Source organism: Berghia stephanieae, chromosome 14 (assembly GCF_034508935.2).
Source record: "Berghia stephanieae isolate SIO BIC M18660-M18661 chromosome 14, UCSD_Bste_1.3, whole genome shotgun sequence".
In the NCBI taxonomy this organism is placed as follows: domain Eukaryota; kingdom Metazoa; phylum Mollusca; class Gastropoda; order Nudibranchia; family Aeolidiidae; genus Berghia; species Berghia stephanieae.
Window position 1 is genome coordinate 3,363,643 of NC_088373.1, and position 14,915 is coordinate 3,378,557.

At 36.7% G+C, this 14,915-nt stretch overlaps 1 protein-coding gene across 1 annotated transcript in view; it reads left to right on the forward strand.

The window, feature by feature from the left end:
• Positions 1–9,435, forward strand: part of LOC144959888 (toll-like receptor 4) — a 23,941-nt gene extending 14,506 nt beyond the window's left edge. Inside the window, exon 2 of the mRNA XM_078892704.1 lies at positions 5,275–9,435. Within this exon, the coding sequence (XP_078748830.1) occupies positions 5,316–8,828 (3,513 nt within the window). The 5' untranslated portion in view covers positions 5,275–5,315 and the 3' untranslated portion in view covers positions 8,829–9,435. The remainder of the gene's footprint in view (positions 1–5,274) is intronic.
• Positions 9,436–14,915: the final 5,480 nt, after the last annotated feature.

The window sequence follows — 14,915 nt, forward strand, 5'->3', positions numbered from 1 at the left end:
AGAGAGAGAGAGAGAGAGAGAGAGAGAGAGTGAGAGACGCATGTGTGTAAGGGGATTAGTTATTGTGTGTGTGTGTGTATTTGGTGTGTGTGTGTGGGGGGGGGTGTTTGTGTGGGTGTGTGGGTGTGTGTTTGAGATAATACATGTGTTTGAGAAAGATAAAGTGAGAAAGAAAAAAACAAAAGAGAGAGAGAGAGAGAGAGAGACACACACACACACACACACACACACACGACCTAGTGGTTCATGACAAACCACGTTGCTATTGGCCTGTACAAGGTTGTTGCCATTACTAGTAGTCAAGTGTGATTGAGGAGTCAAGCAATCGAGAGGTCGAGTTAAAAATAAAACAAAGCAAACAAGCGAGAAGGACTAATTATTCCGTCTACTTTAATGTTGATAGGAGCCACTTGGAGGAAGCGCTGCGTCACGTGATCACTTTTAGCGTTGCTTTAGCGTTGATCACTTGAGCCCACCAACTTCAATTTGATTTAAATTCTATATTATTATTATTCTATATTTTCAAACGGAATTGTGTTCAATTTATATGTTGTCAATTCATTCATCTCGATAGTGTCTATATTCGTAAAACTTGTGCAATTTTAAACAATAGTTTAACGCCTATTTATCGCCTGCCATCTCGGTCCCTTTGTTTACAATTACAATGAGCGCCATTTTTGGTTCCGAGACGGTGATGGAGCAAGAAACAATCAAGAGTAGCCTTGCGGACGATGAGAAAGGGAAAGGAGGTGGTGAAGTGAAAGACGGGGCGGGGCGAGCGAGAAGGAATGTGTTGGGAAAGGAAGTATAAGAGGTGTGAAGGGGAAAGGTAAAGGAAAGAAAACATAGGGGAGCAATTAACCAGTAGATTTTTGACCAATCAAAACATGAAATTTGTGACACACCCTCATACGTGCTCGGACAAACATAGTTGGTTGTTTATAAACAGTAACGTGAATGGAATCGACCCCTCTCTGATCATTGTTATCGTTTTTATACCGCCAAATGTGTGACTACTTATCACACGATTTTCTTGATCAGATTATAGATAGAATGCGCTTGGCCAAGGAGTTCACAACATTGCCATCCGGAAGTATAACGGACCAACACACAAACTCGGTGTAACAATGAACTTTTATATTCTGGTTAATACAGTTTAGTGAGAACAACTCACAAACGCGGATGGCAAAAACAATAACAAAGGCCTGAGTGACGTCATCTGCATACTATCTATAGATAGTTCGAAGATGACGTCACTCAGGCCTTTGTTATTGTTTTTGCCATCCGCGTTTGTGAGTTGTTCTCACTAAAGTGTATTAACCAGACTATAAAAGTTCATGGTTACACAGAGTTTGTGTGTTGGTCCGTTATACTTCCGGATGGCAATGTTGTGAACTCCTTGGCCAAGCGCATTCTATCTATAAACGTTTAGGTTTACACATAATTTACTGTGTTGGTTCTATAGATAGTATGCGCTTGGCCAAGAAGCTCACAACATTGCCATCCGGAAGTATAACGGGCCAACACACAAAACTCTGTGTTACCATGAACTTTTATAGTCTGGTTAATACAGTTAAGTGAGAATAACTCATAAACGTGGATGGCAAAAGCAATAACAAAGTCCGGAGTGACGTCATCTTCGTTCTATCTATAGAGAGTATGCGCTTGGCTAAGAAGCTCATAACATTGCCATCCAGAAGTATAACGGACCAACACACAAAAATGTGTGTATCCATGAACGATTATAGTCTGGTTAAAACAGTTCAGTGAGCAATACTCATAAACGCGGATGGCAAAGAACAATAACTAAGACCTGAGTGACGTCATCTTCGAACTATCTATTGATCAAGCGGTAGAACAGTGGGTATTTTACTTCAGCCCTAACCATCGATAGTAAAACATGTGTAGTTTGCTGTGTCTACCAATCACTGCCATTGTTTACATGATGACGATTGTCCGAGAGGCGTGGTTATCTACCTGTCTATTGTGATAGTGATACACTTTACATGATTGTCCTTTTTGTCGCGAAACCAGTGACCCCTGTTTGTTGTATAGATAGTATGCGCTTGGCTCAGAAGCATTACCACCCGGAAGTGCAACGGACCAACACACTACACGATGTGTAACCATGAACGTTTATAGTCTGGTTCATACAGTTTAGTGAGAAGTACTCATTAACGTGGATGGCAAAAAAAAAAAAAAAACGATAACAAAGACCAGAGTGACGTCATCTTCGTTCTATCTATAGAATGTATGAAGTTGACGTCACCCAGGACTCTATTATTGCTATTTGCCATGAGCGTTTATGAGTAATTCTCACTAAACTGTTTTTACCCGACAATAAATGTTTAAGGTTTCACATAATTTTGTGTGTTTGTCCCATATACTTCCGGATGGCAATGATTTGAGCTTCTTAGCCAAGCGCATAATATCTATTGAGTGGAGGTCTCTAACCTGTTGACTGCGGTACTCTGGAATAAAAACCAAAATGTATTTAAACATTTGGCCAGACACTCGGCCTTCAAAAATCGATCGATATAGATAGTTCGAAGATGACGTCACTCAGGTCTTTGTTATTTTTTTTAGCCATCCGCGTATATGAGTAATGCTCACTGAACTGTATTAACCTGACTATAAACGTTCATGGATACACACAGTTTTGTGTGTTGGTCCGTTATGCTTCCGGATGGCAATGTTATGAGCTTCTTAGCCGAGCGCATACAATCTATAGATGACTCTCGTCTTGGCATAAAAATCCCCACAAACCTAGCACTTTTCAAGGTTTTTATCCCGGTCTCTATTGCATGAAATAGACAATAGCAATTTATTGCTACCTTTTGGATAGGACGCCGGTCAAACGCAACATACTAGCCGAGAGATCTAACTGACCCAACTACCCATTCACTGCTGGGTAGACGGGGGGTCAGGAAAACAAAATCTCGACTGCATCCGGAATTGATCTTGATTGTACTCACATATCATGTTTTTGTTGGAAGTGGGTGAGGTTCCTGACCTCCCATAATGGACAATGAGGCATTTAATGTGCCTTCTACTCCCTTATATCTGTTTTCCAACATGCTTTCTATGTCTTGGAATGAGATTACATGGTTTTTTTTCCTGGCCCTGGCCGGATACCTTACCTGTTGCGAGGGAAATGTATAGTTAGAGTTTTGGGAGATGGTAATTTTTGTCTTGTAAATTATCTCACAGTTATACATTGTATTATGTATTGTTTACATCCTATATTATGTACCGGAGACATTACTATAAGCCCACTTATGTTTGCGGACGATATGGCAATAACCAGTCAAACAAATGAAGGTTTGCGATTTTGAATCTCACTCTCTCTCTCTTTCGCGCTCTCTCTCTCTCTCTCTCTCTCTCTCTCTCTCTCTCTCTCTCCATATCTGTATGTGCCCAAGACATAACTATAAGCACACCTATGTTTGCGGACGAGATGGCAATAACTAGTCCAAAAATAGAGCATTTATATAGCACAATATCCACTAAACGTGCCCAAAGCGCTTTACAAATGGTCCCTGGCCAACAGCAACACAACATGTAGGACGGGACATGACGCCTGTTAGGCGATATTACATTTTTTTTTCGGACAGAGACAACGTTGTTAACGGCCAGGTACTCATTTTACACCTAAGTACGGTGAGAGAAAGTGAGTAAAGAGCCTTTTTCAAGTGCTCGACTATGCGCCGAGCGATGCTCGAATCCAGGACCTTCCGGCTCGAAAGCGAAGAAGGTTTGCATGCAGATTCAGATCGTTTACAAAAGTATGTTGTTGAAATATAAGTAAAACCAAATTTGTGAATTAATTAGTTAAGGAGGCAAGCGACGGGGATAGTAAATAAATGGGAAGTACTAAGCGAATCAGAAGAAGCAGAAATCCGTGAAATCGAAAGAATACAAAAGAGAGAGTTGAAATTTATAAATCAACTCGAAGAAAAAAAAAAGTCACCAAAAGAAGAAAAAGAAGAAGAAGAAGAAGACAAATAAAAGAAGGCAGTCGAGAGAGAGAGAGAGAGAGAGAGAGAGAGAGAGAGAGAGAGAACAATTCCCTCTCTCTCTCTCTCTCAATACAAACACACACACACACACACACACACACACACACACACACACAGAGGTAAGAGAGAGAGAGAGAGGAGGGAGAGATTTTGTTTTTGAAAATTTATTTTATTTCGTTTACTTTTCTTGTTCCCTTTATTTATTTATTTATTATAATATTAATTTTATTATTTGATTTGTTGTACATTAATCCGTTTATTTAATCATTCACTCATTAGAAAGTGTTTTATAGTAAACCAATTTGGCGAAAGCGTGTAATAAGTGTGAACTTGGTCTCAACTAGGATTGGTGGCCCCAAAAAAGGAACGCTCAACAAAAGAGAAAATTATAGTATTAAACAAAGATGAATACAACAGCTTTTAAAAAAAAAACAACAAAACACCAAGCACGAACGTTTCGGGCTCAAAACCCTCTTCAGCCAACAACAAAAAACAATAAAGACAAAATTACATTACTGAATTCCAGACCTACATAATATCTCTGTCGTCTATCTGGAATTTACTAATGTATTTATGTCTTTATTGGTTTTTGTTGTTGACTGAAGAAGGTCTTTGAACCGAAACGTTCCGTGTTTGGTATTTTGTTCAATTTTGAAGCTAAGCTGTTATATTCTTTTTATTGTTTGTTTGTTTTTTTTTTTTACACTTTACAGCTTCTAGCAGCCTAGTTTCACTTCAACGAAGAGTAAGCGATGTTTGAGAATTTAATATATAAAAATGAGCTAATACTCTTCAACAGTCGTAACGTCACTTCATTCCTAATGACGTATGGTAACTTAGTAACACTGGCTCGAAACTATCGGAACAATGGCGGACGCCCGTATGAAATATTTCTCCGGCGAGCATAAAAGCGTTTCCAGAGGAAAAAAAACCCATAAATTTGTTCATGTTTTGACTTTTACACATTCTGATCACAAGGCATATGAAAAGGGAATGAAAAGTTCTAGCCAGCATGAAGAATAAAAAGTAATGATTTTCTTTGTTTAGAACCAATATTTTCGCTGTTGCTGGGCGACGTGACATCAGACTATTGAATCGAATTCACCTCACGTTAAGAGTGTGAATAAATGTTTTGATTAGCAATTTTATGTTCAGTCTGATTTAAAATAGAGTAACAGTCATGGAATTCTATCAAAACCATTCGAATGCCCATGATACTCGTCGATAATATTTGTTTGTCTTTTTCTCCCAACAGATCCAAGACATATTCATACTCGATATAAACCCTGAGCCACTATGATCTTCATAACACTCCTGGTTTTCCACTGGGCAGTTGGTTGCCATTCCATGCCAAGAACTGTAGGCGGAGAAAGTAGTGCTGCAGAAACTCACCAGAACAACGACTCACTTTACTTTCAGTCCATGCAGAATAATACAAATTGGACTGGATTTGGATCTAAAAATAGGACTCATTCTGATTCAGAAAGTTTAATGCTTCCTTTGATTCACTCCTCCATTTTTTCAAATAATATTAAGGAAAAAACCATTCAACCTAAACTCAAATCCAGATCTCAAAATGAACCGATCAAATTCCATAGTGAGAGAAAGTTGAAACGTTCAAACAATCTTAACTGGCAAACAGAAGAAACTAGTCAAAACATTAAAGATTCTCGTCAAGCAAAAGATAGCCACTCACCTTTGGTGGCGGCAATCCTATCTGGTTTTCATAATAAGATTAAAGAACCTACTCCGATCAAAGAGATTACAAATGGCACGAGCTATGCGAATGGAGATGACACTACAAATCCTATACCTCCGTCTGTGTCCTCTGACTATCGGGACGATTTTATATGTGGAGAGTGCATTTGTTCTTTCACAAATCACGGATTTGTCAACACGAACTGTACCTACCGCTATATGACTCACTTTGCGCATAATCTTCCCGAAACAACAGTTTTCGTCAACATGTCAAGAAATAAGCTTCAGGTGTTTAATTCATCAGTCATTTATCGGTTAAAAGACCTACACACCCTGAGCATGCGATCCAACCGAATTCAGGAGATAATTTCGTCAAAATATGAAATAACCCAACTTCAAACTTTAGATATCAGCTTTAATAAGATATCAACACTTCCAAAAAATGTTTTTTCATTTTTGCCAAATTTGAGAAATCTTTCTCTGTCAGCTAATAAATTGAAACACATTGAAAATGAATCGTTTGCAAACTTAACAAACTTAAAAGTTCTTGATTTATCCTTAAACAGGATAACACTCCTTGATGGAGCTGCGTTTGATTCACTGATAGAACTTCGTGAACTTTATCTGGTGAGAAATATTCACCTGGGGTATGGTACCCGCAAGTTCCCTCCAACATTATTTGACAAGACAAAACATCTCAGAAGTTTATTTCTCCAAGGGTCTTCTGCAGGAGAGAGTTATTACCCATTGGATGGTTTGGCAAAAATATCATCTTTAAATCGTCTCAACATTGACATTGTATCCAGCCTAGAATTTTTAGGTCCTGATATTTCCAAGCTACAGGACCTACATATTTTGGAATTTGGCCCAGGAGCAACTTGCCATCACATGAATATTATATCATCTGACTTTTTCCAATACCTTCCTTTCATCCAGGAATTGTCTTTTTTTGACTGTATATTTCATGGGATTGAACCTGCAGTATATGCTACTATTCCAAATTTAAAGAGACTGTCGATAACAAGAATAAGAACATATCCATTAGTTAATGCCCTTCAAGATATCAAAGGTCTTCAAAACGCATCTCTCGAGTATTTAAAATTTTCCTATTTAGGGCGTGAAAGAAGAGGAGCCTCGTCTTGTTTTTCTTTGGCTGCAGAACACGCACGGTATTTAACTAACATCAAACTTAAAGAGTTGGATTTGTCGTACAATAACATAGGATTTCTCCGAGACGATTTTATCCATGGACTGCCGAAGTCCTTGGAAACCCTGATTCTTTCGCACAATTTGTTGACTATGGTAGGTAATATGTGGAGCAGGATTTTCCCCTTACAGAACTTGGTAACACTGGACGTATCAAGTCAAGATGATTACAAGGGATCGGATGTTTATACTGACAATTCGTATGGAAAAATGAACACATTTTTAAAGATTGAAAGATTGGACGATGACGATTTTACAATCCAGAAAACAGTTGACGATCTTTTAGTTATGGATTATGATACGTCGACAAGGAAAACTAGTCAGGAAATTGATAAAGGATCTGTATTACATGGCGATGTTACTCATTATGTGGATTATGATGGTGATAATTTCAATGAGGAAGTCATTTATAATGAAGATAATGATGATAACATATCGGATAATGAAATGTCATATCTCGAAGCCCGTAGTCAGGATAATCCAATTTTTAAGAAACATATTCATGTTCCAAAAACCCTTCGAAACGTGAAAGCGTCGTCCTACAACTTCTTCGGAGGTTTTCTGTTCGATCACTATATACGAGAAAACAACATTCGCTACCTTGACATTTCTAACAGTCTGTTGACTGACTGGGGGTATGGAAGAATACCAAAAAGCGTCACTCACACAGATTTAAGTTTTAATTATTGTAAACATTTAAATCGTCATTTTTTTCAACCCAATAACAATTTGGTCCATATATCTATGAGTTCAAATCTTTTAGGGGGCGAATTTTCAACAACAAACGGAGGACACTTTTTTGCTTTTCTTAATAAAACAAAATACATGGACATATCTCTGAATTTTATCTATAAACTTCCATACACATTTTTGAAAGGATTAACACATTTGGAAACACTTCGAATGACAGATAATCGACTTCAATATATGAATATCAGTTTCTTAGAGACTCCAAACTTACGCATGCTAGATGCAAGACAGAATTCTATTAGTTGGATTTCCAAACACTCGAGAGATGAATTGGATCAAATTGCATCAAAACATCCCGTGACTTTAGCTGTTGTAAATAACCCAATCGATTGTACTTGTGGGGGAATCGAAATAATAAAATGGATGTCCATTACAAAAGTTCATCTTTTAGACAAGACATTGTTAAAATGCCGCGATGACCACGGCAAGATCCGTCATATGGGCGATTTATCGCTTCTCCACCTGTCTCTTCAAAGGCGTTGTGCAAATAAAGTTCCCATTATTATGGCCTGTGCAATTTCAATAACGTTCTTTACGTTGATTATCGTCAGCTACTACATCGGCAAACGCTATAGGTGGTGGTTTTATATTAAGTATAAGAAAAACGTATGGTTTGCCAGATGGTTTGGGTTCAAACCTAAAATTAAGGAGAGACCAGCAAAGGAGTATCGATACGATGCATATTTGTGTTATGCAAATGAAGACAGAGGCTTGGCAATTGATATTGCAAACAAAATGGACAAAACCAGTTCCTTGTTCATTCCCGATTTACATATTCTTTACGGTACAAGTGAAGTCAGCGGAATGACCAGTGGCGTCACCAACAGTTTCAAATTTTTAATCGTCTTTACTGAAAATTTCAAACATCATCTTCGAACGGATTTCGAGAAAAGCGGTATGCTGGCTTACACTATAAATGCGGCATTGTTTGAAGAGCGTTCTAAAAGACGTCAAATGTTACACATCATGCAATTTGCAGATTTAAGCACAGAAGATGGCGAGATTCCTCTCTACATTGCTCATGTCCTTGAAGACAGAAACAGACTAACCACGTTCCCGGTGAATGATCCATATGCATCAGAGGAAGCCTTGCAGTGTGTCTGGGATAGTCTGGCAGAATGCATCGGGCAAAAGGCAAAGGAGGAGGAGTTGTAAAATGTTGATAACATTACTTATGTTATAGACAAGGAAATTGAACGAATATGAGTTTATATTATTTGTGATTATTTATCTTATTGGTTGCACCTTTAACAAAGAGCATGGGATTTTCCAAAGCATTTCTCCATCGTCCACGATCTATGATGATTTTTTTTCACTCACACCAATACCACTTGTAGGTCATCAGACCCTTCTCCAATCAGGGTGCATCAGGATTTACTCTATTTGTAAGATATTGGGGTACAGCTCCATTAGACATCTGACAACTCTGTCTAATGAGGATATCTACAATCTGTATCGGCCTAATGTTGGCATCCCCGATTGGTTTCTATTTTTATTTATCCCATAGATCACCGTATGCGATAGGAATAGAGTATAATGAATTCACATTCCAACTTTACGCAATACTGTCGCCGTCAAGTGTAGAACAATTCATGCCACAATGTATAGTTGTGATAGCTTACGCTTGTCGTTCATTAAGGATTAAGCTACCAGGAATTGTGTGTGAATTCCTTAATTTCAATGAGAGCAACTTGTTTTCTTTATGTTCACATTAAACAGTATGATTTGTGATTTACGTTCACTCGTAGAACCCATCAGCCTTAATGATGATGATGATAATAATAATAATAATGATAATAATAATAATAATGATAATAATAATAATAATAATAATAATAATAATAATAATAATAATATAATAATAAAACTAATAATAATAATAATAATAATAATAATAATAATAATAATAATAATAATAATAATAATAATAAAACTAATAATAATAATAATAATATGAATGGCATTTATATAGCGCTTTACCCCGTCGTCACGGGTTCTAAACGATTTACAGTGATATAAAACAAAATATGTTACGGTAAGACAAGTGTTGATGGAAAAGTGATACGAATTCAATTTAACAACTACAAATTATGATAATAGTATTGTAACTTATGATGTAAAAAAGATAAAACATTAAGCGAGATTGAAAGTTGTCAACGAATCCGAGCATCTCACGTGTGATGGGAGAGATTTCCAAAAATGGCGGGCCGAAAGTTGAAAAGATTGTTCACGTATTTTACACATGGTCTTAGGTTTGACAAGGATTAATTGGTCAATGTCTTGACTCTTTTTAGAACCTATTACTGTAATCATAAATAACTCATTGCATACTGGGGCTTTATACCTATCCTTTATACCCTACATACTTTTCCATTTATACTGACCACACAAAGATATATAAAGCTGCCTCTCCTCATGATCACCCCTCTTTTGTCTGTGATTTATAAAAATGTTGTGACTCCATCAAAAGTGGGATGCTGGAAAATAAGCTATTGTTAAATGAAGATAAAACTGAAGTTGTTTTGATAGGAACTCAGCAAAAAATTAAAGTATATCCCCTTGTCAACTCCTACACTAACCATAATGACTGTGGTATTCCTATTTCTGAAAAGGCTAAAAGTTTGGGTGTCATTCTGGATAGTTCTTTGTCTATGGATAAGCATATAAACAGTAATGTGAAAAAGTATGTACTATGAGCTCAGTAGAATATCACAGATGAGGTCATTTTTACCTTTCAACATCTTGAAGATAAGTAATTGTCTCTGCTTTCGTCTTGTCACGTCTCGACTACTGCAATTCATTGCTCACTGGTTTCCCTAATAAAAACATAGAGTCTCCCTAATAAAAACATAAACAACTTCCATAGAGTGCAGAATTGTGCGGCTAGGTTAGTCCTGGGTTAGAATTGAATACAAAATAACCCCTGTCTGCTTTGGTGTATTTGAGTCTTCTGTCCCCTTTTACATTCAACACTTACTCCAACCGCACGTACCTTTTAGAAATCTTAGATCCCACGATTTAAAAGTGTTAGCTTCTCCTAAAACTAAGCTTAAATACTTTGGCGATATGTCTCTTATGAAATACGGACCCACGATTTGGAATTATCTCCGAGCTCTATAGATATTTACAAAGAAAAAACTTGAAAACATATCTTTTCAGAAAATATTTACTTAATTGAATTTGAAATATGTAGAATGTGACTGATGTTTTGATGATGTTTTTTAATGCCCATTTTATGCTCTAATTTTTTTTAAAAAGCCCTTTGAGGTTTCGCTGAAAGGCATTATAGAAATATGCTTCTTCTTCTTCTTCTTCTTCTTCTTCTTCTTCTTCTTCTTCTTCTTCTTCTTCTTCTTCTTCTTCTTCTTCTTCTTCTTCTTCTTCTTCTTCTTCTTCTTCTTCTTCTTCTTCTTCTTCTTCTTCTTCTTCTTCTTCTTCTTCCTCTTTTTCTTCTTCTTCTTCTGGGTGGGGATCCTGACCTCCCATAGCGGGCAGGGAGGTACAAACTGTGTCTTCTATCCCCTTATATCTGTTTTCCAATTTGCTTTCTGTCTTTGTCTTGGAATGAGATTACTTGGTTTTGTCTTGGCCCTGGCCGGAGTCCCAGCTGGGAGGGAAACAGTCAAATGCATAGATATTTTTTTGGGAGATGATATTTTTTTCTTTGTAAATCATCTCTCTGTTATGCATTATTATATTTATTTTTTTGAATGTAAAATGTAGGCATTTGAGTGTATTCCTCCTTGTTGGATTATGTACTTGTGTCCGGATGAGACTTATAGGTGATCTCAAACTAAGTACATTGGTAGTATGCTCTTGGAATCTACATCTGATCCCTATTTCTTCTTAGTTCCCCTTTGTCTTACTTTTTTTGGGTGCTGTAATTGTAATTCTAGAACTTTTTACTATCCCAGTTTCTTCCTTTTTACTGGCGCTGATATAACCTAAATGTGTTGCAAGCGCCGTAAAACCCTTAAAAACAAAAACAAACATCTTCTTCTTCTTCTTCTTCTTCTTCTTCTTCTTCTTCTTCTTCTTCTTCTTCTTCTTCTTCTTCTTCTTCTTCTTCTTCTTCCTCTTCCTCTTCGTCTTTTTTTCCAATTTTTGAAAAGTAGAAAAAATCTCTAGGATTGAGTGAGTTAATAAAACTACAACTAAAACCATAGTACATGCGTCCTGCTGTTTGGCAACACCGAGGATAAGAAGGATAACCGTGTAACTCATCCGGTTGTCTAATACTTGGAAAGTCTCTTGTTTTGCGATCGTTTTAACGTTTTCTCACTACTTTAACGTCAGCTTCGTCGCGGATTGACAGTTTAAAGACATTTGTGACCCTTCGCCTCCAAACGGTATTAAGTCGGGTGGGTTAAGATGTTGAAAATTGAATTTATAGCCAGAAAAATCACACTTGTGTTGAATTAATACAATTTATTGAGGAGAATAGCAACCATATTTTATGGTTCTAATGCCAATCGTTTATATTTTGACCAGTTTAACATTAAATTCGACTTATAAGCATATGGCTCGTTCCGACATAATACCGTTTTGAGACGATGAGTCACATTTTAGTTTCATGTACAGGGTGGCCATTACGTCTTTCCATGTTTGGAAATATCTTTAACATAAAAATTGTTCAGCCAATATTTTTTTTTATACATGGACCTAGTATGAACACATAAATACTTTACATTCTGTTTACCATTATATTATTTTACTCAATGTGCCGCAGTATGGTTGCCATGGCTACCAACAAACAAATCAAACCTATTTTAGAGCTCGTTCTGTGCGTTTTGTGGCGTGATAACTTAAACAACAGCTCTTTTGCGGGTGGTTGGATGGGAGCATCACCCTTGAATCATATACCTATGATGTTCGCATGGGTGTACGATCCGATAGTGATGTCGTTTCTTCTTCTCTTTACTAGCCTATCCTGCTTCTTTGGTTTGTGATTGTATTTTTGACAGGGGATATTTTTTTTCTGTAAATCTTCTGCCTGTTTGTTCTTGGTTATTTATAATTTAGCTTATGATATCTTAAGGTTATGATTTTGATTTACATTTGTACTATTTTTGTTAGATTGCTTGTTTTTTTGTTTCAGCGGTCTCTCATTTAACCTCAATTGTGTTGGAAGAGACCTAAAGCAACAAACAAACAAAAAAAACAACAGCTCTTTTTATGATAAGCGTACCAACATCCGGCATAGGAACAGAATAAGCAATTTATCTTATGTAGTCCTATATGAAATAGTTATACAGAAAGCCCATCTCTTCCAATCCATCTGTCTGAAAACCTGTTTAGACATTTCTGAACGGCCTGTCTCCAATGTGGAGGAACGCCACTGAAAAATGATCTATGGTCGATATTCATGAAGACTGGATTCAGCATAAAATTCTAGCTTATCTTAATTGATATTTAGCTACAGTAATTGTTTGCACAGGAAAGAAAGATGGGCCTTTAAATATTTTGTGCATCTGCCAATACCAAACATTCACTTTGCGTCTCAGACAATTTAGAATGTCTAAGCAAATTTAGAATGTTTCAGCAAATTTAGAATGTCTAAGCAAATTTAGAATGTTTCAGCAAATTTAGAATGTCTAAGCAAATTTAGAATGTTTCAGCAAATTTAGATTGTCTAAGCAAATTTAGAATGTTTCAGCAAATTTAGAATGTCTAAGCAAATTTAGAATGTTTCAGCAAATTTAGAATGTCTAAGCAAATTTAGAATGTTTCAGCAAATTTAGATTGTCTAAGCAAATTTAGAATGTCTAAGCAAATTTAGAATGTCTAAGCAAATTTAGAATGTCTCAGCAAATTTAGATTGTCTAAGCAAATTTAGAATGTCTCAGCAAACTTAGAATTTCTAAGCAAATTTAGAATAGCCGTTTCTTTGTTTAATTGTTTTAACACACACGAAATAACAAACAAAAAACATTTTCATGTCCTGTTATGGTCTGCCAAAACTGGTCTATAAAAAGGTTTTTGAGCTACTTATGGCGGTTTTGTTTCATTCAATATTATTTGATTTTGACGAACATAACATTGGATACTATTGTCTTTTGAAACTTTCTAATGTACACGTCAGACATGCCAAATGAATGATGTAAAGAGGGTAAATTATACTACGAATATTGAATATGACACTTATTTATGTATTAGAAATGTAATTCTCAATATTATCCATTAATTGACATTGTATACTTATTAGGTAATTGATAAATTGTATCAATGCATAAAACTTAATCGGAGCATTTAAATGTTTTTAGAACATATTACCTCTTAAACGATACGATACGAATAATATTTACGGCTATGTGGTCTAGTGGTGTGACACTCGCTTTCAGATCGGAAGGTCCTGTGTTCGAGCCTCGCTCGGCGCATAGTTGAGTCCTTGGAGAAGGCCCTTTACTCACATTCACTCACCGTACTCAGGTGTAAAATGAGTACCTGGCCGTTAACAGCGTTGTCTCTGTCCCAAAAATTTATAATATCGCCTAACAGGCGTCATGTCTCGTCCTACATCTTATGTGTTGCTGTTGGCCGGGGACCCCTTGTAAAGCCCTTTGAGCACGTTTAGTGAATATTGCGCTATATAAAAGCTCAAGTTTTTGTGTTTTGTTTTTTTGTTTTTTGTTTTTTTTAAATATTTCACAAAGATAAATTTGGCGCAACGTATGTTGTATTTCCGAATTAGAAAAAAAATAAATCAAGGTCTATATTATTCATGTTCATTTTGCTAATTTTAGAGATGTAATGAATGTCGATGACTTATAGGGAATGAGATTAGCGGAAGAGTAGCGTCCCTCGATTGGACGTCACCCATAGTCTGTGACGTCACCGGCGGAAAAGTTATTAGTGAGAGAACGTCATGTTGGTTGTACGCATGCGTCTCTCGTCCATATAAACCAGATGAAAATATCTAAATGGTTTTATAATTATAAGGTTTTGAACTCAGGGAAATGCATTATAGACATTCTGCATATTCGGGATTTATATAATAATATATAATGTAATATAATATAATATAATTCCCTTTATTCATCCCAAAGGGGAAATTTGTCTTTAGGTCTCTTCCAAGGGAAGACTGGAATAACCCAGGCGTCATCCGCAGAGCAGCGCCGCAAAGTGAGCTAAGGCGAGGTGACTTGCTCAAGGCCATACAACGCAGCAGCGGGTGATTGAACTCGGTACCTCTCGGGTAGGAAGCAAAGGCCGTACCACTGAGCCACGCTGCCCCCAAAGTAA